The 25,424-nt window shown below is 49.5% G+C and overlaps 1 protein-coding gene across 1 annotated transcript in view; it reads left to right on the top strand.

Moving 5' to 3' along the window:
• Nucleotides 1–3,731: 3,731 nt before the first annotated feature.
• MRC2 (mannose receptor C type 2) overlaps nt 3,732–25,424 on the top strand; it is a 51,629-nt gene continuing 29,936 nt past the window's right edge. Inside the window, exon 1 of the mRNA XM_054574906.1 lies at nt 3,732–3,957. Coding sequence (XP_054430881.1) covers nt 3,837–3,957 — 121 coding nt within the window. The 5' untranslated portion in view covers nt 3,732–3,836. The remainder of the gene's footprint in view (nt 3,958–25,424) is intronic.

Genomic DNA, 25,424 nt, shown 5'->3' on the forward strand with positions numbered 1-25,424 from the left:
GATGAGGAAACAGGCCCAGAGAGATTTGGTGCCTGGCAGTAGGTAGAGCAGGATTGAATGGGGATGGACTTCAGGCTTGAAAATATGAGGTGGGTTCTGAGTGCCATCCTGGGGCGAACACTGCTGTGGGTGAAAGGCTGCAGCTGGGCTCCAGCTGAGGCCACCCTCACCCTAATCAAGGGCTGCATTTCCCAAGCTGCCTCCACTCTACTCGCCCCTCCCTCGTGGCTAATCCTTAGAAATCTACTTGGAGACCTGGCTGCCCTGAGTATCAGCCCAGCTTCTGCAGTCCTGGGCTGGAACTGAACTTTAGGGAGATGGGGCATGGCTTCCCATCTGTTCCGCTTCAGGTTCCCTAAGCCACCTGATGGGGTCACCTTGCTGTATAAATGAAGATAAAACCCTGTCCCATACCAGTCCTGGATAACTCTGTCTTCCTGTTCGTGTGTCTTAAGTGAACATGAGACCACCCAGAATTTGTTTACGCTTCGGAATACCACTTTTTTAAATACAGTGAACCCATAGGTGTCCAGGCGGTAGGGGAGGCTGTATCGTTCTCTTGGGCAAAGGAAAACACGCGGCGTGGCAATCCCGATAAAGCTGACCCGAGCAGCAATCTTGGACAGTGGGGAGGGGGGTGGGCAGGAGAGGCAAGCAGGACCAAGAGTGAGGAGCAAAGGCGATATCTGGTGTCCCAACGGCCGAGGAAGATGAGAAGCAGGGAGGGGACTAGCATTCCTGAACATCTTTGTCCAGGGGCCATGCCATCCCTTTATATGGAACATTTAGTTTTGGGGGCCTGGTAGGAATTGTTGCACCATTTACAAATAGGAGTTGTGAACTCAGTCTGAGGAGCTCGCCGAATGTCACAAAGCTAGTAAGTGGGAGAGCCAGGATTCCAACTGGAGTCCCTCTGACTCCAAAGTCTACTCCTTTCGCTAAACTGGTTGGGTGGGATCAGCAGACCCACTGTGCCTGTATTTGGCTAACAGTGAGTGTCTGTTATCGATTGCACTATAACAAATACAATCTTGGCAAAAATTCCCTGGACCAGGTTGTAGATTTCACCAAGTCTCCAGCATCTGGCACCTGCTAATAACTAGCTGTTGCGTTGTGCTTTCACAGAATGGCGATGAGACTGTGGACAAAGGGGACTGGCCCTTCTTTGGAAGAAGATCAGGGTCTGGGTACTGGTGTGGGGTCCCTCTAAAGTCCCCAGCCCCCGCAACACCCAACACACCTGCAGACTGTCACCATACTCTCGTTGACAGCTGATGCTACACCAGATCTTTAAGCAGGCGAGGACCAGGCTGGATTCTCCACAGGGAGGGTTGTCCAGACGTGGCCTGGCCCTTTGCCTTGTGAGCTCAAGATCTAAGGCAGCTGATGGCCACGGACGTGGACCCACACAGACAATCAGCGGAATACAATTTGTAGTCCTGGCTGGTGAGCAGCCAGTCTTAGTCCCGACAGAGGCTAGAACAGGGCATCAGAGGACAAGCATCCTTCCCTGCTAGTGATAATGCACTTTCATGCTCCTTAGCCCTTGAATGGCAGTTTCTCTGCCTGCAATGTGGCAAAAACTGCCTATTTTCCCCACTAAACAAAACTCTTCCAGAGCTGCTACCTGGTTTGCTCATCTTTGCTTCCCCAGGGGCTAGCACAGAGCTAGCAATCGGCGGTGGCTGAATTTTACCAGGGTAAATGAAGAAATGAGAGCATCTGTGTGCCGGGCAACCAGGACTGGTGCTGGCAAGTGGTGGACTTCCTGGACCCGCGTCATTCACTGGTGATGTCTGGTAGTTGGCTTGTGCCCTGCTGTGGGAAGGAATGCCAAAACCTCCTCAGGCTAGTGGTGCACAGCCATCCTACTCTGTTCCAGAACTTTGGGGGCCCGGTCTGAATCCCCCTTCAGAGGAAAGGGGAAATTGGGTGAGGCTGGTGACCAGCATATCCAGAGATAAGCGAGCCCATGAAAGCCTGTAAGTTGACTTTGAGCAGACAAACTTTTTTTGCTGCTCAAGATAGGGATAAAGACAGCTTAGCTAAAGCTGGCGAGTCCTCAAACCACTGACAGGTTACAGGAGGAATGTGAGAACGGGGGCGAATAGGACGATCTGAGGCAGCCCCAGCATGGCCAGTAGCCTGCAGAGTCCTGGGGTCCCGGGACATGCCATGCTAAGATGTGTCCCAAAGGGCTTCAGTGAAGCAGCAGCTGCCAGAAAGGACGTGGCTCTGTCAGACCTGCTCAAGCCAGCAACGGAGTACCACAGGCTTCTTTGGCCTGATTGCTAACTATTTTTGTTTGGGGCAAAAATGCAGATAGTGGGAATCTTCCCAGGGGACTGCAGGGTATTTCAGTGGGTGCTGACTCCCGGGCCCTGCATCCTCTGTACCCATACTTGCCAAGAATCTCAGCCCAGCAGAGAAGGGGAGAGCTAAGTGAGCATCTCTCTGGCCCCACAGTCTGGGCTACAGAAATGGGGATTTACCCAAGGCAAGAGTAGTAAAAAAAACAAGGAAATTTTTTTAAATTTATTTCCAAAAATAGCACCAAGAGGGACAGACAGCACAGGAAACAATAAAATTTATATTAGTTTCATAGTGTTGTTATTTGATTACTTATGGTGAGAAAACGTGACTCTTCTCTGCATTTAGGGTCTCTAAACGTCTCAGTCTGGCTCTGAGCCCAGAGATCCCAAGCGTCTTTTCCAAGGCCCCTCAGGGAATCAGAGGTAGAGGTGGGGCTTGACTCCAACATCCTGCCTCCCAATCCAGGGATCTGTGCTGCCGTGACCTGTTGCATAATAGGGAATAACTGTGGATTGTCCTCCCTTTTATGAAATTTCCATTTGGTCCTTTGCGACCAGCCAGCCATCCGGCTGCTGGTGAGAGTGATGATGTCTGTCTTCTGGGACCTCCAGTGGACAGATTTTCCCTAGCTTTCTGGATGCTGCCCCAACTAGCAAAAAGCACTACACTCCCCTGCGCCAGGGACGCTGACATAGGGGTTACACAAATGCTAACACAAGAAGTGCAAAAGTTTGCGCTCCGCCCACGGTACAGGGGCCCTGCCTCCCCTTCCTCCAATTTTCGTCCCGGTGGCCGAGCTCTGGTCCTGCCCCTTCTCCACGAGACCGGCGGAGGGATCCTCTCAGGAGTGAAGGTAGCGGATGCTCTGTGGCTAAAGAGGTCGGCGGAAAGAAGGCTGGATAGAGGGGGCGCCAGCGGCCCGAGTGTGGCCGCCCGGGTCAGCAGTGCGCCCGCTCCCCCGCCCCTGCCCCCGCCCAGCCGGGCCTCGCAGTCCACGTCCGGCCACGCCGCGAAGTGTGCGGAAAGTTTTGCAGTTGCTTCCCAGCCCGCGCCAGCCGGGGAGCTGTGACGCAGCGTCTGGGGCTCCGGGCCCGGGCGGAGAAGAGAGGGAAGGCAAGGCAAAGAAGGAGAGAGGGAAACCGAGAGAGCAGGAGAGCGCGCATGCCGGGGCCCTCCTCGACCCCGCAGATCCTCCTCTCCGCCTCCCCTCCCTTTTTCCCTCGGCGCTCTTAAGCCCCGGCCCCACGCCTCCCCCTCCCCTCCCAAGCTGCCCGCTTCCCTTCCCCTCTGCCCCTCGCACCCTCCTCCCGGGTTCTGCGCTCCTCCCCCCGCCCTCCCTCCGCCCGGCCTGCCTCCTTCCCTCCTCTCCTCGCCTCCTCTCCCCGGGAGGCATCACTTCGTCCCAACCCGGAGGAAGACGCAGCCCTTTGCGGGCGGTCATCACAGCCCAGCGCCCGGCTGCCACAGCGCTCCGCGCCCGTGCGCCCAAGGTCCCTGCGTCCCCCGATCGGTGCGCCGCGGGCATGGGGCCCCACCGGCCGGCCCCAGCACCCTGGCTTCATCACCTGCTGCGCTGCGTCCTGCTTCTCGGGGGTCTGCACTTGGGCCGCCCCGGCCCCCCCGGGGACACCGTCGCCCTCCCGGGTAAGGCGCTGCCAACTTTGCCAACTTCGGGGCCCCGGCGGGGGAAACGCCAGGAAGCGGGCCTCTCTTCTCGACGTTTCCCTCCTTTCCCCCCACCGTGTGTGTGTGTGTGTGTGTGTGTGTGTGTGTGTGTGTGTGTGTGTGTGAGAGAGAGAGAGAGAGAGAGAGAGAGAGAGAGAGAGAGAGAGACACCGAGTTTTTAAAAATTGTCTCCGCTTTTCTGAAAGCGGGGAGGAGAGGGGGAGGAGCGCGCCTGGAGGTGGGGGAGGACCTGAGTGGAACCAGATGTGGCGGGCAGCGGGGGAGGGGAACCCGGGGGTCTCGAACAGCTTCGGAGGAAGAGGGAGGGCTCCGGGAGGACCCCTGCGCCGGCCTTCCCGGACCACCCGGCTCCGGGACCTGCGCGGCGCGCCTGCAGGAACCTAAGGCTCCATCCAGTAGACTCCAGTCCGGTCTTCTTGCTTCTCCCCAGGACTGATGCGTTATGATTGTTTTGTAGTGATTCGTAAAAACTTGTGTGCCTTCCTGGAATCTCGGGTGTTTATAATTTTCTTTTCCACACTTGATCTTTAAGGGCAGCTTGTGGCATGCAGCATCCTCACTGCTTGAACAGAGCTGTGTGGGCCAGTTTTGTGCCACAGGCCGTAGCAACAGGCTGGACAGAGCGTGTGTGTCTGTGTGTGGGGGCGGCGGGGCGGGGGGGGCGCCTCTGACCAAACTGGCACCGCTCCAGAGTAGACAGATCTTGGACGGCCAAAGAGCTGCTAAAGATGCAAAAACCCAACTAACAAAAACCAAAAATCTTAAGCTGTACCTTCTCTTTCTGCTATTGTTTCTCAAGGGTGACAATGAGGTGTGGGGAAAGACCTCACCAAGACTCTGAGCGTTAAAAGGAAAGATCCACTTTCTGGGGGACTTACATGAGTCAAAGCTCGAACTGCCAGGGAGTGCAGTAATTACAGCCCAGTGCTGAGCCCAGCTCTGCTTGCTTTATGTTTAATTTGGGGATGGGGGTGAGTGAGAGGGACAGTCAGTGCAGTGTTTGCAATTTTATGCCCCATGGCCAGTGCTTGCTGGGTTGGCCCACACACCGAGTGCGACTTTCCTTACCCAAACACATATCTGCCCCCACTGTGCTGATGGGAGAGGTGGAGGTCAGGGTGACTCTGTTCACACCAAGCAGAGCCCCTCATCCCTGCTGAATTTCAGACCCACCTGGAGTTGAATGTGGACCAACACCACCCAGGTCCTTAACTCCCCAGCCCCTGCAGGTCAGGGTGCACTGGCTGCCCCTGCCTCCTGCCCCCTGTCTGTGTCTGGCTCCTCTGTGAAGGAACCCAGAAGGCCGGGGGTCGGGGGTGGGGGCGGGCGATGGAGGAGGAGCAAGGCCTTTCCAGAGTCCCAGAGCACATTTTAAAGCCAGGCCCTGGGAGAGTCATGGCCAGAGAGCTGACTCGGCCTTTCTCCCTGTAGTGGACCTTTTGACAGAGGGACCTGGGAGTGTCTAGCGAGAGGCCCTGTAAGGGAGGTCACCTGGAGTGCCCCTTCTGCCTCCTGGTCTCCTCCCAGACCTTGCTCTCCCTCGGGCTGTGTCCCTGCCCTTGTATTGTAGCCCCCACTTCCCAGTGGCATTGCAGGGATCGTTGCCCCCACTGAAGAAGCTTAGGGGCGGGGTGGGGTGTCCTGGTCTCCGTAGCAGTAGTTAAGGAAGAGGAGGGTGAAGTTGCAGGTCCTGTCCCTCTGCACATCATTGTTCCCTCTGTCCAGAATGCTGCTCCTTGAGGCTGAATTCCTTCCTCATCCCGCAGTACCTGATGAATTAGGTGGGCACTGGGAAGAATTCAGCTGCACCAGGACCCAAATAACCCCAGGAAGTGATTGTGGGAGCTAGGATTCGGCTTGGCTGGCCGCTGCTGCTGGGGTGGAACTTACGCTGGGGACAGGGGTACTTGTGGGGGCTTCCAGGGGGCTGAGAGGATGGAGTGCCTGCGGAGCCCCTTGGTGCAGCAGCACCGGCGTCCCCCTGGTGAGGGCTGGCAGACACATCCTTTCTCCACCTCCGTGGATGTCCCCCAATGCGTGTGACTGGAAGACCTCTTTGTTAACTTGTCAAATGACTGCACTTTAAGAAAATATTTTATTAATTTATTTTTAGAGAAGAGGGGAAGGGAGGGAGAAAAAGAGGGAGAGAAACATTGATTGGTTGCCTCTCGCACTTGCGTGTGCCCTGACTGAGGACCAAACCTGCAATCCAGGCATGTGTCCTGACCAGGGATCAAACCGATGACCTCTTGCCTTTCGGGGAGGATGCCCACCCCACCGAGCCACACCAATCAGGGGTAAATGCTTGCGTGCTTGAACAGCATTCACTGTTCAGTGCAGAGCCAAATACTTGAGGAGGACGGAAGGTGCAGAAGAATGTAAGATGCGTTCTTGGAGAAAAGAAAATGTTGAAGAATGAAACGTGACATACTAAACAGGGTGGGGAAGCGGGATTCCGTTGGCCGGGTGCCTGCTCAAGGCTGGAGCCATGCTGAATTCTTTATGTGCAGTTTCTCATTTAATTCTGCTAATAACCCAAGGAAGTAGGTATTGTTGGGCCCATTTTGCAGATAAGAAAATGGAGACAAAAAGGAGTTTCATCATTTACTTTGGGTCACATAACTAGTAAGTGAAAATTTGGAACTGTGGCTACTTAATGTCTGGAGGCTGGAGAAACTGTGGGGCAAAGGTTCAGCAAGGCTCTCTGGAGGGAGGCTGGGTGGGACCAGGCTTTGCAGAGGCAGGGAAGGGAGCAGAGGGGACGAGGCCAGGAAGGTGGGCTGGGCTGTTCTGGAGGTTATGTGGAAGCTTGCTGGGCTGGGGAGAAGAGTTCCTGAGTGGCATGGGTTTGGGGGGGAACCTTGAATTAAAGAAACCAGAATGAGGGAGCGACTTCCCAGCTGACAGTGGGGGACCCTAGAGAATCCCTGCAGGTTTCTGAGCAGGGCAATGAGGTGCAGATTGGAAAGAGAGTTGCTGGGAGCCCCAGGGATGCAGGTTGAGGAGTGAGGAGACCTGGGATGTCTTCCTGTGAGGACAGATTCCTCTGTCTAGAGGACAGGGAGGGGGATGCCTTTGGAAAGGCATCAGGTACCTGCTGGTACTGCTAGAGTCAGCCCAACAAATCTCCTGCAGCCCCTCCCCCCAGCAGTCTGTCTTCCTTGTTCCAACCCCCTCACCTTCTGTGAGCTGCCAGGGAGGGGGTGCTGCCCACCTGAGCTATGGTTGGTGCTGGCATCCTTCCCTGCCCCCTGGCCCCCTGGGGTCCACCTGGGCAAGGGGAGGGTGCGGGCAGGGGAGGAGGAAGTCCCGGTCTGGGCCCCTGTTTGTTCGCACTAGAGAATCCTTGGCTTTCTGATGCCTTCATGGTAGAGTGATTTGGGCTGGTGAGATGACTTAGAAGTATTTTGAAATTCTCAGAAGGGCACTTATTTGGATTGGCCACTAATTTAAGCACTGACCAGGAGCCCGGCTGGCTCACAGGCAGGGCCCTCCCATCTCTCCCCGCCCAGGAGGGCGTTACCACCCGTCGGGCGCCCGGCAGCAGATCTGAGATGGGAAGTTATTTGCTCAAGACCATGACCACCACCACCACCACCCCGCCACTTGAAAGTGGTAGCGGTAGGATTCGAACCCAGGCGTGGCTGCTGCGCCTGTGAAATTAAGCGCAGTGAGGGTGTGTGCTAGGAAAGACCGGAGAATTCTGCTTTATGGGTTTCCCTGTAGCTCTAAGCCCTCTCAAGCATCTCTTGCTGTGTCCTCCTGAGAGGAACTCCAGGGGAGCGTAGAGGGGGCAGCCCTGTTACACTCCGGCTGTACGAGCGCTTCTCTCTCCCCTGTTCAGTGGGTCCAGAGGCAGGGTCCAAGCCTTGCTAAGTGTCCTCAAGGTATGTGAGGTGCCCGCCTTGAGGAGGCCATGGACAAGTGAGTGACTGAAGGGGCCTGACGGGGGAGGAGCGAGCGCCAGCCCAGCACCCAGCTTCCCCGAGGCCAGGGATGCATCTCTTCCTTCAGTCAGTGGATGTTTACGGAGCCTGCGCAGTGCTGAGAGCGGGGATGACCGGGTCCTGGTCTTTGGAGTCCGCCTCCCCCTGTTCCTCCAGTGGGGGCCCTGCCCTTGGAGGGCCTGGGCATTGCTGTGGGGAAGTGTCTCTTCCTATTTCGTCCTTCACGAGGTGGGGGGGGCGCACCTTCCCGTGACGGGATCCTGTGAATCTGGGCGGGGCGGGCCATCGCACTGGTGGAGCAGCTCTTGGAACTCACTCTGGGTCCTGCACATCCCGAGTACTCCTCAGTTACCGGTGGTGTCAGTCACCGGGCAGACTGGATGAAGGCATCCGTGGCCCCGGAAACCTGCCAGCATCGAGCAGCCCCCGATGGGGTTGGCTCCCTGAACTTGACCATGGGCCCTTATGGAACTCCAGTGGATAGCTGCTTTCCTGTTCTTTGGACCTCTCAGTCCCCTCTCACTAGCCCCTTGACTATGCAGCCCCCCCCCCCCAAGGCTTTGCTCTCTGCCTCAGCCCTGCCGCTCCCCTGCCTCGGTTCCTCGGACTCTGCATTCTGCCCCTACAACTCTAGTTGTGCTGGTAGACAGTAGCTGTGGAACCTCAGGTTCTTCCCAGGTCACCAGCCCCCACACCTCCCCCCTCCCCCACCCCGTTCTCTTTAGCATGATCTGCTCCATGATCCCTGAACCTTCTCTGTCTCCCCACCCCCAGGCCTTTGCACGCAGTGGTCCCCCTACCTGGGATGCCCTTCCCCTCTGCTCCCTGGCTGTGCCCACCCGTTCCTTCAAGACTCTGCAGAAGGACATCATGGGATCCTCATCACTGCCTCGGGGGCTCAAGTGGGCTCAGGAGTGACAAGCACCCAGATGTCATACATGGATAAACCCCAGAAAGGAGCGGGAGGGTCTCTTGCTATTTCTCCAGGATTACCTCTAAGGGGACGTAGTGGTGAGAAACTTCAGTGGTGAGAAACTTCCGTGGTGGGCTTGGAGCTCTTTTAGGAAAACAAAAAGCCAGCTCTGAGCCTCCCCCGAAGCCCTCAGGGAGCCTTAGGGAGGGAGAAGTGTTGGGGAGGTGAGACGGCTGCCAGGCTCTCCAGGGTAGACTGAGGTGGGCGTGGGCGTGGCTGGGAGTGTTTCTGCTCACTCTCAGTCCTTTGAAACGGAAAGCGAGACAGGATCGGTGGGACTCCAACGTTCTTTAAAGGTTTTGTTTATTTTTAGAGAGAGTGGAAGGGAGGGAGAAAAAGGGAGAGAAATGTCAGTCCATTCCCTCGCGCACGCCTGCGCACGCCTGCACCAGCCGGGGATCTGCCTGGTGACCCAGGCACGTCTTTTTTCCCAGAGCTCCTCTGGCATTTCATCTCTGTCACCCGCCTGCTGGGGCACTTCCTCCCTTCTCTTCCTGCACAGGTCCCAGCACAGCACCTTGGACACAGTGGCATTCAGTAAACATTTATTTATTTAAGATTATTTATTTATTTATTTTTAGAAAAGGGGGAAGGAGGGAGGGAGAATGAGAGGGAGAGAAACATCATTCAGAAACATCGGTCGGTTGCCTTGCACCCCGACCAGGAATCGAACCTGCAACCCAGGCATGTGCTGTGACGGGAAATTGAACTTAGGACGCTTCGCTTTGTGGGACGATGCCCAAAAATTGAGGCACACCAGTAAGGGCATAGTAAATATTTATTTAAAAAAAAAAAAAAAGCAGGCAAACAGTGTTCCAAAGAGTCCCCCACCCCCAGTTTTATTGAGATATAATTAACATATTGTATTAGTTAAAGGTGCATAGCATAGTGATTTGATATGCTGTGTTAGAGAACAGTTGCCACAGGTTAATAGCCATCACTCACGTAGTTACAAAATATTTTTTTCTTGTGATGAGAATTTTTCTGTGTAGTAGAAAGGCAGTGAGGAGAGTCATCCTTCCAGAGTTTTAGAATGATGTCACAATCATAAGAAACATATGGCATTGAATAAACAGAACATATTCCAATGGACTGAAATAAATTCCAGTAGACTTAAGCTGTTACAAGAAGTTAATATGAGACACACCAGAAAAAACACATTAGTGGGAGAAAGGAATCTTTACTTTTATAGTTATTGGACAACTGGATTATAATTTAAAATTTTAATTTCAATTTATAGCTGATCACATTTGAGGAAACTCAGAAAGTTGTCACAAAGAAAGTGCAAAGATCACTACAAGTTAAAGATGTAACTTTCTTTAAATACATAATTAAACTTGTAAAAACAGAAAACTTAATCTTGGCAGAGCTACAAGAGAGCCAGTATGTGCGACTGGGGTGCTATAAATTGGGTGAGGCTTTCAGGATTCAGTCTTAGACAATATGTCAGAAACTAGATATGTTAAGACTTCGTAGACTTCGACTTCATAGTTCCACTTTTGGGAATTCATAAGGCATTAATCCTGAAGAGAAAAAAACGTTCATAGAAGTACTATTTGTGGTTGCAAAACAAATTGGGAACCATCTACATGCCTGACAATAAGATGCCTTAACGTGACAGACAATGTACATAGCTAATGTAAGTAGCAAATACACAGCTAGTGTCAGCACCTAGAAATATGTCTAAGAATGATGCCCTGGCTGGTGTGGCTCGATGGATTGAGTGCCGGTCTGTGAACCAAAGGGTCACTGGTTTGATTCCCAGCCTAGGGCACACACGTGGGTCGCGGGCCAGGTCACCTGTAGGGGGCACATGAGAGGCAACCACACATTGATGTTTCTCTCCCTTCCTTTCTCTCTCCCTTCCCATCTCTAAAAATAAATAAATAAAATCTTAAAAAGTCTTAAGAATGAAGTTCATGACTGTACAGCAATCTTAGAGAATAATGTGCACCCCGTTAAGTAGAGATGCGTGCCTGATCGCTGGTATTCATTTGTTCATTCGTTTAGTTAACTGTTTTGTTTTCAGTTTTGTTTTTGTTTTCCTGAGCACTGACAGTGTGCTATGTATGGTATTTGATGCTAACCATGTGCTCGTCATGGTATTTGGTGTTTGGTGAGCAAATCAGTTGTGGCTCCTACCTTCCCAAAGCTTGTATTTTGAGAGCAATCCCCCAAAACGGAAAGCATAGGGTCGATAACCTGTCTGACTGGAGAGAACACCCTGAGTCAGACCAGCATGGCAGAGTAGCAGGTCAACAGGAAACAGTCTTGCAGCCAGTCCTGGTCGCTGAGGGAAGGATTTTCTGGTGTAACCCCATTAATGCTTAACCTCCTTTCTGAAGGATCTGAGGCTGTAAGAACATTGATGGTTTGGAAAAAGCTTGAAAGCAGCACTGATTATAATAGCCAAAAGATAACCAAAAATGCACATCAAAGGAAATATGGATAAGTTACAGATACAGACACACAATGAAATATAATGCAACAGTGACTGAATGAACCTCAGCTACACACATTATCCTGGGTTCATTTTAGAGACATCATGTGGGATGGAGAAAAATCCCACAGAACTATGTTGGTGTTACGCTCTCTGAAACCATTGGAAAAGTTGAAAAAAAAATACATAATGCCATGAGGAACTATATAGTCCTCACCTAGAAGAACTAACTTTTAACATTTTGCCACACTTGCTTTACCTCATGTTTGTGTGTTGGTGGGGGGAGAAGGGGGTGAAGCTGTAGGCAGTTGTAGATGTGACATTTCACACCTAAATACTCATCATGTATCAACTAAAAACAAAGACATTCTATACAACCATAATACCATAATCACATATACAAGAACTATAACAGATAGGATTATTTTTTCTAATAGGCAGTTCATGTTTGGATTTCTCCAGCCTTTTTTTTTTTTTTTTTTTTTTGGCAGTTGTCCAGGGTCCAATTTGGCATCATGTCCCTTCAGTCTCCTCAAACCACAATAGTTGCCTGGCCTTTTTGTGTTCTATGGCATTGCATTTTTGATGATTCCTGGCCGGTTGTTTTGTAGGATGTCCACAGTCTAAATTAGTATAACGTTTAATCGTTCAATTCATGTTAAACATTTTTGGAAAGAAAACTATGTGTGGGATGTTGTGTCCTTTTCCTTATATCACATTAAGTCAGTTTGTTCCACCCTGGCCGTTGTGCCTCAGTAGATTGAACCCCAACCTGTGAACTGAAGGGTCGTTGGCTAGATTCCTGGTCAGGGCACATGTTTGGGTTGCAGCCCAAGTCCCTGGTTGGGGGCATCTGAGAGGCAAGAGATTGATATATCTCTTGGGCATTGATATTTCTCTCCCTCCCTTCCCTTTTCTCTAAAAATAAATAATTTTTTTTTAAAAAAAGTCAATTTGTTGCCTTATTGGTGATGCTAACTTTAATTTCTGTATTATTATTTTTATCCTGGTCTGAGGACATGCTTATTGATTTTTAGAGAGAGGGGAAGGGAGGGAGGGAGAGGGAGAGAAACATTAATGTGGGAGAGAAACATCGATCAGTTGCCTCTTGCACAGGCTTCTACTGGGGACCACACCCGCAAACCTGCCTGGGAATTGAACCCACAGCCTTCTGGTTTACAGGTCGACGGTCCAACCAACTGAGCCACACTGGCCAGGGTAATGCTAACTTACTTTAAATTAAAATACAGTTAATATGCAATATTATGTTAGTTGAAGGTATACAGCATAGTTACTTGACATTTATATACCTAACAGTGATCACAATAAAGTCTCATAACCATCTGACAACTGTGCAAAGGTTGTTTTGATGTTGACTATATTCTCTGCTGTACATCACATCCCTGCGAAATGATTTTATAACTGGAAATTTGTACCTCTTACTCCCCTTCACCTTTTTTGCCTTTCCTCCCTCCCTTCCCCTCTGGCAACCATCAGTTTGTGCTCTGTATCTATGAGTCTGTTTTGTTGGTTTTATTTTTTAGATTTCACACATCAGTGAAACTATACAGTGTTTCTCCTTCTCTGTCTTGACTTATTTCACATATATAATGTCCTCTAGGTCCAACCATGTTGTTGCAAATAGCAAGATTTCATTGTGGCTTTTTTTGTTGTTGTTTTTTGTTTTTGTTTTTAATGGCTATCATTCCATTGTGCGTGGGGATGCTCGAGTGGCCCTGGGTGTGGAGTTGGCAGCCCCAGGGACTGAGACCCTGCCTGCTGAGCTCCTGGCTGCAGTGTTCCGGGCAGCTCCATGCCTGTCCCTCCCGATGTGGGGTGCTTTTTTGAAAGATTTAATTAATTAATTAATTAATTTGAAGGGTGGGAGAAAGAGAGGGAGAGAAACACCGATAGGCTGCCTCTTGCCTGTCCCCAACTGGGGACCTGGCCTGTGACCCAGAACCAGTGACTTTTCAGTTTGCAGGCCAGTGCTCAGTCCCCCGAGCCATAACAACCAGGGCTCCGGCTGTAAAGGACAAGTTGGAGCCCTAGTGCTGGTAGCTCAGTTGGTGAGAGCAGTGTCCCAATACACCAAGGTTGCAGGTTTTATCTCTGGTCAGGGCACATACATGAGGCAACCAATGGGTGTGTCAGTGGAGGAACGGGTTAGCGCTTCTCTCTGCACCCCCCCACCCCTGCCTCCTTCCTCTGTCTAAAATCAATAAGTTAAAAAAAGTTTAAAGGACAAGCTGGAGTTGGGCTTCCTCCCCTTGCAGGCCTTTGTAGGAGGCTCAGCCTTAGAGCACGTTCTTCTGAAGCTCTCATTGTAGGTGCTCACTGGTTCGGAGCTCTTTCCATGAACAGCCTCCTACCCACGAGCCTCTTCCTTTTGCACTAATTAGCTGAGTGTTTACAGAGGAGGCCACGGGAGAGGACTCAGTGCTGTAATATAGCTAACATTTAGAGAGCAGCAGGACACAAAATTCTACAAGTGCGGGATAGCAGTACATATGGATGAGACCGGAGTGCAAACGAGACAAGTAACGGTGCTGGAGGATGGGTTTTTGGAAGGCTTGCTGCATTTTAAGAACTTTTATGACGTGTCTGTGTAACATTATGCAACAAGGAAGGTGCAGACTACATGAGTATTTACTGAGCACTTGAAATCTGCCAGGGTCACTATTGCCCAATTGAGCCAAAGAGACTGAGACCCAGGATCACGAATCTAGTGAGAGGCATTTTTCCAACAGCATTTTCTCACTTCATGTCACTGTGTCTCATTTTGGTAATTCTCACAATACTGCAAACTCTTTTATTATTGTTAATTTGTTATGGCGCTCTGTCATCAGTGACCTTTAATGTTACTGTTGTAATTGTTTTGGGGCACCCAAATGACACCCATATAAGAAGGAGAACTTAATCGGTAAAGGTTGTGTGTGTTCTGACTGCTCCATCCACCAGCTGTTTCTCCCTCCCTCTCTCGACCCCCAACACCCCCTCAGGTCTCCCTTTCCCTAAGACACAACAATATTGAAATTAGGTTAATTAATAACCCTACAATGACCTCTTAAGTGTTCAAGTGAAAGAAAGAGTCACAGGTCTTTCACTTCATTTTTTTTTAAGATTTAAAAAACATTTATTTATTTTTAGGGAGAGGAAGCGGGGAGAGAGGGAGAGAAACTTCAGTGTTTGGTTGCATCTCACGTGCCCCCTGCTGGGGGCCTGGCCTGCAACCCAAACATGTGCCCTGCACTGGAAATCGAACCACCACCATTGAGCGGGCCGGTGCTCAATCTGCTGAGCCACACAAGCTAGGGTTAGGTCTCCTACTTTAAATCAAAAGCTAGAGATGATTAAACTTAGTGAAGAAGGCATATCCAAAGCCCAAAACTAAGACAAGCCAAAAGTTAGGCTTCTTGCACCAAATACTTAGCCAAGTTGTAAATGCAAAGGATAGTTCTTGAGAACAAATGATAAGAAAGCAAAAACAGTCTTATTGCTGATACCGAGAAAGTTTAAGTGGTTTGGATAGAAGATCAAACCAGCCACAACATTCTCTTAAGCCAAAGCCTAATCCGAGGCAAGGCCCTAATTCTTTCCAATTTTGTGAAGGCTGAGAGATGTTAGGAAGCTGCAGAAGAAAAGTTTGAAGCAAGCAGAGGTTGGTTCATGAAGTTCAAGAAACTAAGCTGTTTCTGTGACATAAAAATGCAAAGTGAAGCAGCAAGTTATCCAGAAGATCTAGCTAAGATAATTAATGAAGGTGGCTACACTAAACAGATTTCCAGTGCAAATAGCCTTATAATGAAAGAAGATGCTATCTAGGACTTTCATAGAGAGGAGAAGTCAATGCATGTTGTCAAATCCTCAAAGGACAGGCTGACTCTCTTGTTAGAGGCTAGTGCAACTTGTTACTTTTTGTTAAAGCCATTGCTCATTTACCATTCTGAAAATCCTAGGGCCCTTAACAGTTACGTCAAATCTACTCTGCCTTGCTGCATAAATGGAACAAAACCTGGATGCAGCTCTGGCTGGATATCTCAGTTGGTTAGAGCATAGTCTTGATATGCCAATGTTGTGGGTTTGATTCCTGGTCAGGGCACATACAAGAACCAACCAATGAATGCATAACTAAGTGGAACAACAAATTGATATTTCTCTCTCTCTCAAAAAATTAATTAGTGGAACAACAAAAGTCTGGATGACAGCATATCTATTTATAGCATGGTTTACTGAATATTTTCAGCCCACTGTTGAGACCTACTGCTCAGGGGGGGAAAAAAAGATTGCTTTCAGAATATTACTAACAATGCACCAGGGCACCCAAGAGCTCTGATGGAGATGTCCAATGAAATTAATGTTGTTATCATGCTTGCTGTCACACGTCCATTCTGCAGTCCAAGGAGTAATTTTGACTTTCACATCTTAATATTTAAGAAATACATTTTGTAAGACTGTAGCTGCCATACATAGTAACTCTGATGGATCTGGGCAAAGTAAATTGAAAACCTTCTGGAAAGGATTCAGCATTCTAGATGCCTTTAAGAACAGTTTGGAGGAAGTTGATTCTAACCCCCATGGATGACGTTCAGGTTTTAGACTTAAGTGGGGGCAGTAATTGCAGATGTGTTGGAAATAGCAAAGAACTAGAAGTGAAACCTGAAGATTTGACTCACTCAGTTGCTTCAGTCTCCTGATTAAAGGTTAATAGGTGAGGAGTTCCTTCCTGTGGATAGAATCTACTGGTGAAGAAGTTGTGAAGGTTGTTCAGGTGACAACAAAAGATTTAGAATATCACATATAAAAAATTGAATATTGTATAAACTTAGTTGATAAAGCAGTAGCAGGATTTGAGAGGATTGACACTAATTTTAAAAGTTGTTCTGCTGTGGCCAAAATGCTATCAGTGTTGTATGCTTGCTACAGAAAAATCAGTTAGGGAAGGAAGTGTTAATTGATGCTGCACCCAGCATCACTGTTGTCTTAATTTAAGAAATTGCACCCTGGCTGGTGTGGCTCAGTGGATTGAGTGCTGGCCTGCAAACTGAAGGGTTGCCGGTTTAATTCCCAATCAGGGCACAGGCCTGGGTTGTGGGCAAGGTCCCCAGTAGGGGGCGCTCGGGAGGCAACCACACATTGATGTTTCCCCCTTTCTCTCCCTCCCCCTCTTTCTAAAAATAAATAAAATCTTTAAAACAAAAAAAGAAATTGCCACAGCCACCCTAACATTTAGCAACCACCACCCTGATCAGTCAGCAGCCATCAACACTGAGGCAAGGACCTCCAGCACCAAAAAGATTATGATTCATTGAAGGTTCAATGATGGTTAGCATTTTTAGCAGTACAGTATTTCTAAATTAAGGTATGTACAGTACATTGTTTTTTAGACATAATGCTATTGTATGCTTAATAGACTACAGAATAGTGTAAACATAATCATTATATGCACCGGGAAACCAAAAATGCCTGTGACTCGCTTTATTGCAGTGGTCTGGAACTGAACCCATGGTATCTCTGAGGCATGCCCTCCTATGTGCTGCTCTCCTGTCTCCCTTTCTGTTCCCCCTGCTCCCACCACAAATCTTTATTTTGTTTTAAAAAATTTTAATTCTTGCCCTGGCTGGTGTGGCTCAGTGGATTGAGCACCAGCCTACGAACTGAAAGCTCGCTGGTTCAGTTCCCAGGGAGGACATATGCCTGGGTTGTGGGCCAGGTCCCCAGCTGGGGGCATGCGAAAGGCAACCAATCGATGTATCTCCCGTACATTGATGTTTCTGTCCTCTTTCTCCTTCACTTCCCGTCTCTCTAAAAGTAAATAAATAAATTCTTTGAAAAAAATTTTTAGTTATTTTTTTCCTTTATTGATCCCAGAGAGAGGGGAAGGGCCAGGAGAAAGAGAGGGAGAAAAACATCAATGTGAGAGAGAAACGATTGGGTGCTTCTTACGTGTGACCCAAGTGGGACCAACTGGTAACCCAGGGACATGTCCTGGCCAGAAATCAAACCTGCAATCTTTTGGTTTGTGGGACAGCCCCCCACCAACTGAGCCACACTGGCCACGACAAAAAATTTTAATTCTTGAAGTATAATATAAATACAGGAAAGTGAACACATGAACGTGCATCTCGATGAATTTTCACAAACTGAATGTACCCCTGTAATCAACACTCAGATTCAACAAATAACATTACTAGTATTCCAAACACTCTTAAACATTTTCTGTAGGCTTATTAAATGTAGATATTTCTTCTTTGTGAACCATCGGTTTATAGCCTTGATTATCTTATCTGTTCAGGTCTTAGCACCTTAAAATGATATGGGTCTGTCTTTTTCTCATTGGCTTATATGAGTTTCTCACCATATGTGTTACAAATATCTTTCCGTTGTTCGTTTAAAATTTATTTGCGGGGTATCTTTTTTTATCCCTTCTTCTCTTCCATACACTTGGCCTCTCTGGTAAAGCTCACGAAGCCCTTTGGAGTCAGACTGGGTTCTCCCCTTCTCGGAGAGCTGGTGTGTTTACCCGCCGACGCGCCCCCAGCTCTCTGTCTGACTAGCCCTCCTTTCTTCCTTTGGCTCTCAGCAGTGCATCTGAACTGATGGGCCCTTCGGTTAGTGAACTTGAATGAGGCTGCAAAAAAGACAATGTTACATACGTATTTTTTTCAGGATAAGAATACATTTTTTTTGTGATAGTAAAAAAAGGTACCCATTCGTAGTATGCAATTCAAATAATAAAGAAGTTATGAAATAAAGAAAAATTACCTGAAATTTCACCACAACAAAACAACTATTGCTAACATTTTGGAGAATGTCCTTCCAAATTGCATGTCTTCTCCTTTCCCTCCCTCTCCCTGTATAAGACTTTACATGGATGTGTTCATACTGATTAGAGACATTCTTCTTTCATATGCCAATATGTCATCAATGGATTTCCACCCGGTGCTTCTATTGGCCATGGAGGAGTCCACTGTACCAATATATTATAACTTACCCCTTGTGGAACATTTAAGTCCTATCTCTTTCTAATTACCAAATATGTTAATTGTAGAAAATACAAAGGGAAGAAAATAAGAATCCCTAGCTGTGCCATAAGTCAATGATGACCACTGTTAACATGTAGGCATATATAGAGGTTCTGGAACGCTGGTGCGCTTCAGAATCTTGTTTACAATCCAAATCGTCCTTCATCCTGAGATTAGATTCAGTAGGTCTGCTCTAGGGCCCGGGCACTTGCACGGTCGACAAGCTCCCCTGCAGATTTGGACACCCAAGTTCAAGAACAGGAACGCAAAAATGTCTTTTCAGACTTCACTCCATTTAAGAGAAAATAGAAATGATGTCATACTATACTTTGAGTTTTTAAAAAATCAGAGCCACACCTAAATACTCTTTTACAAGTTAATTTCTATTATCTGCATTATATTAGTATTCCATTATATGAGTATATTTCAGTTTACTAGGTCAACACTGTATCATTAGACATTAATTTTCCCCAGTCATTGCTATTATAAATAATGCTGTGTAACTAGCTAAGTCTTTGCATAGATTCTTTTTTTTCTTCTGTATGTCAATCTACTTATCTTTTATTAAGACTTTAAAGAACAGTTTTAGGTTCACAACAAAATTAAAAGGAAGGTGGAGAGATTTCCTGTATAATCCCATTATCAACAGCCCCTACTAGAGTGGCACATTTTTTATAATCAATGAATATACAATAACACATTATTATCACCCAAAGTCCATTGCATAGATTCTGAATTACTTCCTTATATTCCTAAGAAGTGAATCCTGAGGCCAAACCCCCTCCTGAAGGGTTGCCCGCTGGGGCCATTTCTGCCATCTGGGGGTGGCTCCTGGCACATGCTGGGTGCACAGTGATTGTTATGTGCCATAAACATGAGTATTGTCTTTGCTCAACAGAAGAGGACACCGAGGCCTGATGAGGCCAAGTGACTCGTCAAGAACAGGAGTTCAAACCCAGCCTATATCAGGAGCCTGAGCCCTCTTAGCCATGCTGTTGACTTTTAATTAATATCCGAGAGGGAGGAACAGTGATGGTTGTGGGAGCAGTCCTTTGTATGGTTCTGAAAATGTATGGAAGAAATCAGGAAAAGAGAGTGAAAGCGTGGGGAAAGGGGAGGAATTTGGAGGGACCGGTGCCAACATGCCTTTGTAGGTCACGCCTGTTGTGACATTCTAATGGTGGTGGTGGTATGTGTATGACCCTTTCTGGCTGTTCAGGGCAAAAGCAAGTTAAACTCACCAGACAGACACTGAGCCAGAGTTGGGTTCTGTGGGAAATGCAGAAAGCTTTTGTTGGCTTCAAGGATCTTAAGATGCCCCCTGTGTCTCTCTTCCCTCGGTTTTATTTACTCTAGAAAGATTATAATAATATAATAGAAAGTTACATATAATCCCAACCTCCTGGCACAAGAAATAATTTCATGTTTCCCTTCTTTTCATCGTCCATATGTAGATCTGTTTTTAGAGGAAGGTATAATTTAGAGGATGTTAAACCCTTGCCCGTAGGACGTGGGGCAGCGTGCCTCTCCACCTCCCCAGTCCGGCTGCGTTCAGCACACCTGTGTCGAGCACCTGTGTGTGCCCTGAACTGGGGAGACAAGTGGACAAGACACAGCTCCCGCTCGCAAGGCAGCACTTAACGGGGGAGAGAGACCCTAAAAGGATCATGTCAGTATTCCTGTAGATCCCACCAGGAGCCTGTGAAGAGGCAGGGAGGGTATTTTATAATTCAGTTTACAGGTAAGAAAATACTTAGAGTGCCCTAAACTCCTTTAGGTTGTGAGGGCAGAATTGGATCTGAACCCCTAGGCTAGATCTCGATTCTCAGCCCATGCTCCTCACAGACCCCACTGCCCCGTGACTGCCTGAGTCCCCGTGAGGGTCCCCTGCAGCCTCTGTCCTCCTCTTCCGGTCCCAGCATCTGCCATGCCCAGTGGCACAGGCATCACCCCACCTCCTTGCACACCCTGCCTTCCCGCTGCATGTTTTGTGACCTCATTTTCCCCCTGTGGCTGCCCCTGGAGTTTCCGTCTGCAGAACCAGAATGTGATGGGTGCGCAGCGCAGCCCAGGCGGCCCTGCCCTCCCAGAAGTTGCCCCACTTTCCCCTGCCACGCTGCCTGTGGCTCTGGCCCCTAGCACCTCCCTTCCAGGCACACCTGAGGAAGGGTGCACATGTTCAGAGGCCAGAAACAAGTGATGCTTGCCAGGGAGCAGGCGCCCACGGGAATGGGAGGAGCACTGCACATCTGGACCATAGATTTATTTTTCTTTGAATTCTTCTGAAGAGCAGCTTAAACACTCAAGCCCTTGGCCTTATTTCCTCTTGTAATTTTCTCTTATCCAAATTGCGGTGTCTGCTAAGCCCAGTTCCCAGGCTCTGTGCTGTGAAACAGATCCTTGAGTTCAGGGCCCCAATCACGACAGAGGGTCTTACCTAAAGATCAAAAACAATACTGACCTTCCATTATTGAGTGCTTACTGGGTACAGAGCATCTTCAAGCGTTTTCTTGCTAAATCCTTCAGAAACCCATGAGATGGGTCTTAATTAATGTCCTCCCCAAAACGAGGCCAGCAGAAGTGAGACAGCCAGTCCAGGGCCTGAAAAGGGCGGGTCCAGCGTCAGGAGTAGCCCTCTACCAAGGCGCCTCCAGGGAACGTGTGGGCAGGTCCCACTGGCCTGTCCTTGCAGAAGTCAGCAGGTGTTTAATCTTTGGCATCCAGTTTTAGGGAGCTCCTGAAGGTTCCCTAGCAAAAAAGATTCTAAGTTCAGTTAACTTCAAAGAGGGCCATGGTTTGCTTTTCGAAGCAAACAAGTCACCCTTGAGTGTCACCAGGTCAGAAGGTCAGGGAATGGCCAGCGAGGAGAGCGAAAGCTGGTTATGAAATGTGCTATGCTTTCTCAGAATCGTATTGTGCTCTGTTTCAAATGCATTTCATGAAGGGAATGCAGCATGTCACAGGGACGCTGTGGTTGCAGGACAGTGGAGCCTTGTTTAGAGGAACTCAGCACCCCCCCTTTTTCCCCCCCCCGTTCGAAATAGGCATGGCCCTCTGGTCATTCTTACAGAGACCAGGATACTGAAGAATGTTTCTCTACTCTGGTAAGAACAGTGTGCAAGTATAATATACGGCCACTCTTCATTCCACCTCAGTGTTGAGGTGTGGGGCACAAAAGGGATGCGTGGGGACTCTGGCCAGCTGGTGAGCCCCCGCCCAGGTGGGCAGCTCCCCCGGGGAGCTGTGACTGGCTTCCCGCAGGCGCCCTGGCTCAGTGCTGTCAGGCCTCTCTATTTCCAACAGAAGCTGGAAATCCAGACTTTTTCTGTGAAATCTCGGCAGTTTTAAATGTGGGCTCCCTTTTCTTTCATGCATGGTGAAGGCCAAATACAATTTGCCTGTGGTTATAGGTTCAAGTACCTGGAACAATTGTTTGGAGCTCAGCTCTGGAACCCGTCTTCCTGGCCTCCCATCTGAGCTCTGCCCCTTATTAGCAGTGTTATCAAGATGTTTAATCTCTCAGTTTTTTAATATCTCAGTTTCCTTAGCTGCCAAATGGAATTTCACCTACTTCTGAGGGTTGCTCTGAGGATTAACAAGAGGATTAAAGAGAAGGCCTTGGAACCCAGTGCCTGGTACCTAGCAAGCACATGATAAATTTGAACCCGTGTCATGATAAACTTTAATATGTCTCTTTCTGTAAGTGCATGGTGGCCATATGTCCTAGTTTGCCTGAGAGAGTCCTGGTCCAAGCTTGTACTGGTGTAATTATCACGAACCCCCCTTTTCATTCTCCATACAAGACAATAAATTATATGGTTAACTTATATAAGCAAATACTGGCATTATGCTGTTCGGGACTTTACTTCTGAACAGCAAAGTTTTACTCCTAATGAAAAGGTGATGGTGCCAATTGTATGAGCATCCTTGGACAAGTCCTTGACCTTTCTCTGTTTCAGTGTCCCCATATAAAGATTGACAAGATAAATTCTAAGATCTCCCGGCTCATAGTCATTCAGTCGTTCAACAGACACTAACTGACATACCTGGGCAATATGGAGAGGCAGAGGGCAGAACCTGGCCTGCGAGGGTGTGCGGCTGCGAAGGACCTGTGGTGTAGGGAGCTGCCCTCCTTTTCTGTTGTTTGAAAAACTGTTACTAGAAATTGTTCATAAAATATTTCTTGCGAATTGAATGTTTATATTTGAAACCTCAGTTTCTCACAAATTATTCCATTTCAGTACAATTCTCTGCATATTTCTTCCTTGTGAGTGGGTAGTTACATTTAAAAATAGTATTGATTTCACTGTGGAAAATTAGAAAATACAGAAAGACCTCAAAAGTTTTTCCTTCATTTTTATTGACTGCAGTGACCAAGGGGACGTATTTTAGCTTTAAATTATGCCCCCCCCTCGCCCCACACACATATATACACAAACACCTCTGCAGCCACACCGTCGAAACTAACCTAAAAAAATCACTCCTCTAAATTTGCCTGGTGTTCTCCAACATTCCATCACTCTAAGTCATCCTCAGGCAGCCAGGTATGGACCACCTAACATGGTGCTCAGGTCGGCGCCCCAGAGGGCTCTCCTTTAAGAGATTTCATGAAATGATCTGCTCCCTACCCCCTCCCACGCATACATAAAGCTAGCGTGGTTCAGCAGAGACCTCCAGGGACCTGCTTTAATGAGTAGGTGGGCCTCGTTGTGGGCCACACGGTCTCTCCCAGCTGCAGGTGATTTCTGCGCCGGGGCGTGTGCAAGCCCCCACCCACGCGCGCTCCCAGCCAATGGCAACTGCAGAGCTGGGCGCAGCTCCAGTCTGGATTCCGGAGTCATGCCCTCCGAGCCGGGTCAGGGAGGTTGGATTGTGCTGGCTCAGAAAGCCACTTCCTGACGCGACTGGAGCCGGTCGTCGCTGTGAAAGTTGCCCCCCGGGGAAGGAAGTGGCTTTGGGCTGTTTATTTTGGCTGCGAGCTGGCCGACGGCGTCGGGGACCGTGCGGACCCGGCGTTTGCGACGCTGAGTTGGGGTGCCCGGCGACCTCGGGATCTCCGGGGGGGTCTCTGCGCCGGAACGCTCCGGGCCCCGGCAGCGAGGGGTTGCCGGGGATGGGGCGGCGGGGGTGTGGCTGGTGGCGGGGAGTGCGCGGTGGGGTCGGGGGAGGCACATCGCGGAGAGTCACCAGCGAGGTGGGGGTGCACTAGGACGGGGAGCGCGTCGAGGGGGCGGTGTGCAGAGGCGGGGCGCGCACCGCGGGCCTGGGGCGGGATAAGCTGTGTAAGGGGGTTGCCTTAGCGGCCGCGAGGACCCAGAGCATGGGATGCTCCCAGCGCCCCAAATCCTGAGGCAGGGTGAAGGAGGAAGTAGGCGGGGGTCCATGGGACTTCCCCGGAGTGGAAGGTGCCGGGTCGGGCGAGAGGTGAGAGGCAATATCCGTGCTGTCAGGGTCGGCGGCTCCCCGCCTTCGTCCTATAAGATGGGCTCTAGGAAAGGACAGGCTGAAAATGTTTTAGTCTGAGAATATACAAGCCAGCAGGCGGTGAGATTAAATGCGGTTCAGTTCAGGAGAGGACGATACGGCGGGTGAGGATTTGTGTTCCAGAGACCCCCAGGGGCCAGCTGCAGTGAGCTGGCACCACCTGGGGATTCCGGGGGACTAGATGGAGCCAGGGGAGGGTGAAGGTTGCCCTTCTGAATTTACATGATTTTTCCATTCCCCAGTACTCCCATCACAACCTCCTTCTCTTGCATTTATTAGGTGGAAGTGATAAGCCCACCCTTAACCCATTCTCTGCTGGAATTTGCTTGAACATCTTCCTGGAACACAGCATATCACAGTTGCCAAACATACATTTTAAGCGGGATGAAGAGCATTTCTAGAAATGAATAATAAAGGAAGCCCACTGCAACTGGAGAGAGAGGGAGGGGTGGGGGGGGAGGGAGAGACACACACACACACACACACACACACACACAGACACAGACAGACACGCGCATACACTGCACACGTGTAAAACAGCAGTGGAGCCCAAATGGGGCCATTTGGCTTTAGTCAAAAGCACTTTAAGCAGTGGAGGGCTAGCAGTCTGTCCTGGTGGAAGTGGAGGGACAGGGTGCAGAGTGTGAAAAGCTTTGGGGGTGGAGGGTAGAGGGAAACCCACAATAGTCCATGAATATCAGACAGTTGGACAGGGTATTGGGGCCCCAGTGTTGGGTGACTCCCCTGCCTTCCATAGAAGGGATACCATCCCCCCATATACAGGTCCCCCGTGCGTGCCTGGACATGGATATAGCTCTTAGCAGAGGTGATGCAGGGTGGGGTGCTGAGTCCCCAGGATTGGCCTCTCAGCAGGGCAGGGCTGGCAGCTTCTGCTGACTCAGGGACATTTCCAGGCCTGGCCTCAGGGCCAAGCTGCTCATTGAAAACAGCTGCTCCTCTTGGCTGGCAGCCCTGTGGGCGGCTTCTGACTCTCCCTGGGATGACCCCTTGCCTCTGCAGGGAGGGGTGTTGACTTCGGGAGAGGCTCAGCGGCTGGAGGCCACCCTGCCATACCCTCTGGACCATATCTAGTCCCCAGGGCTCCCCAGCTGGCCCCTCGTCCCCAGCTCTGTAGGAACTGAGCCAAACTGGTTGCTGGGTCCCCAGCCTTTGCTCTTGCTGTTCCTGCAGCTTGGAACACCCAGCTTGTTCTTGTCTCTGCTCAAGCCTTTCATGGTTTTGTTTGACGTGCCTCATTCAGCAGATACTTGTTGAGAGTGTGCTGCGTGCCAGGAACTGTGCTAGAATTTACTTCCTCTGTGCTGCCTTCAGCATGATGTCTTCAGCTTGTAATGGAGAGCAGCCGTCTTATCCGAGGTCAGACCTCTGGCTGCCTCTGCTGCTGGGCTGAGTCCCAGGAAGCTGCAGGGACAGCTGAGAGTTTTGCTCCTGAGAGGCAGCCAGACAGCCTCTGCATTCAGCCTCGTGACTCCACCAGAGCATTGCGGGTACCTTGTAGCTGACGGGAGAGGCAAGGCGACAGTGACCACCAACAG

This window comes from Pteronotus mesoamericanus, unplaced genomic scaffold (genome assembly GCF_021234165.1).
Source record: "Pteronotus mesoamericanus isolate MK-2021 breed Mesoamerican mustached bat unplaced genomic scaffold, CSHL_Meso_final contig_269, whole genome shotgun sequence".
Taxonomy (NCBI): domain Eukaryota; kingdom Metazoa; phylum Chordata; class Mammalia; order Chiroptera; family Mormoopidae; genus Pteronotus; species Pteronotus mesoamericanus.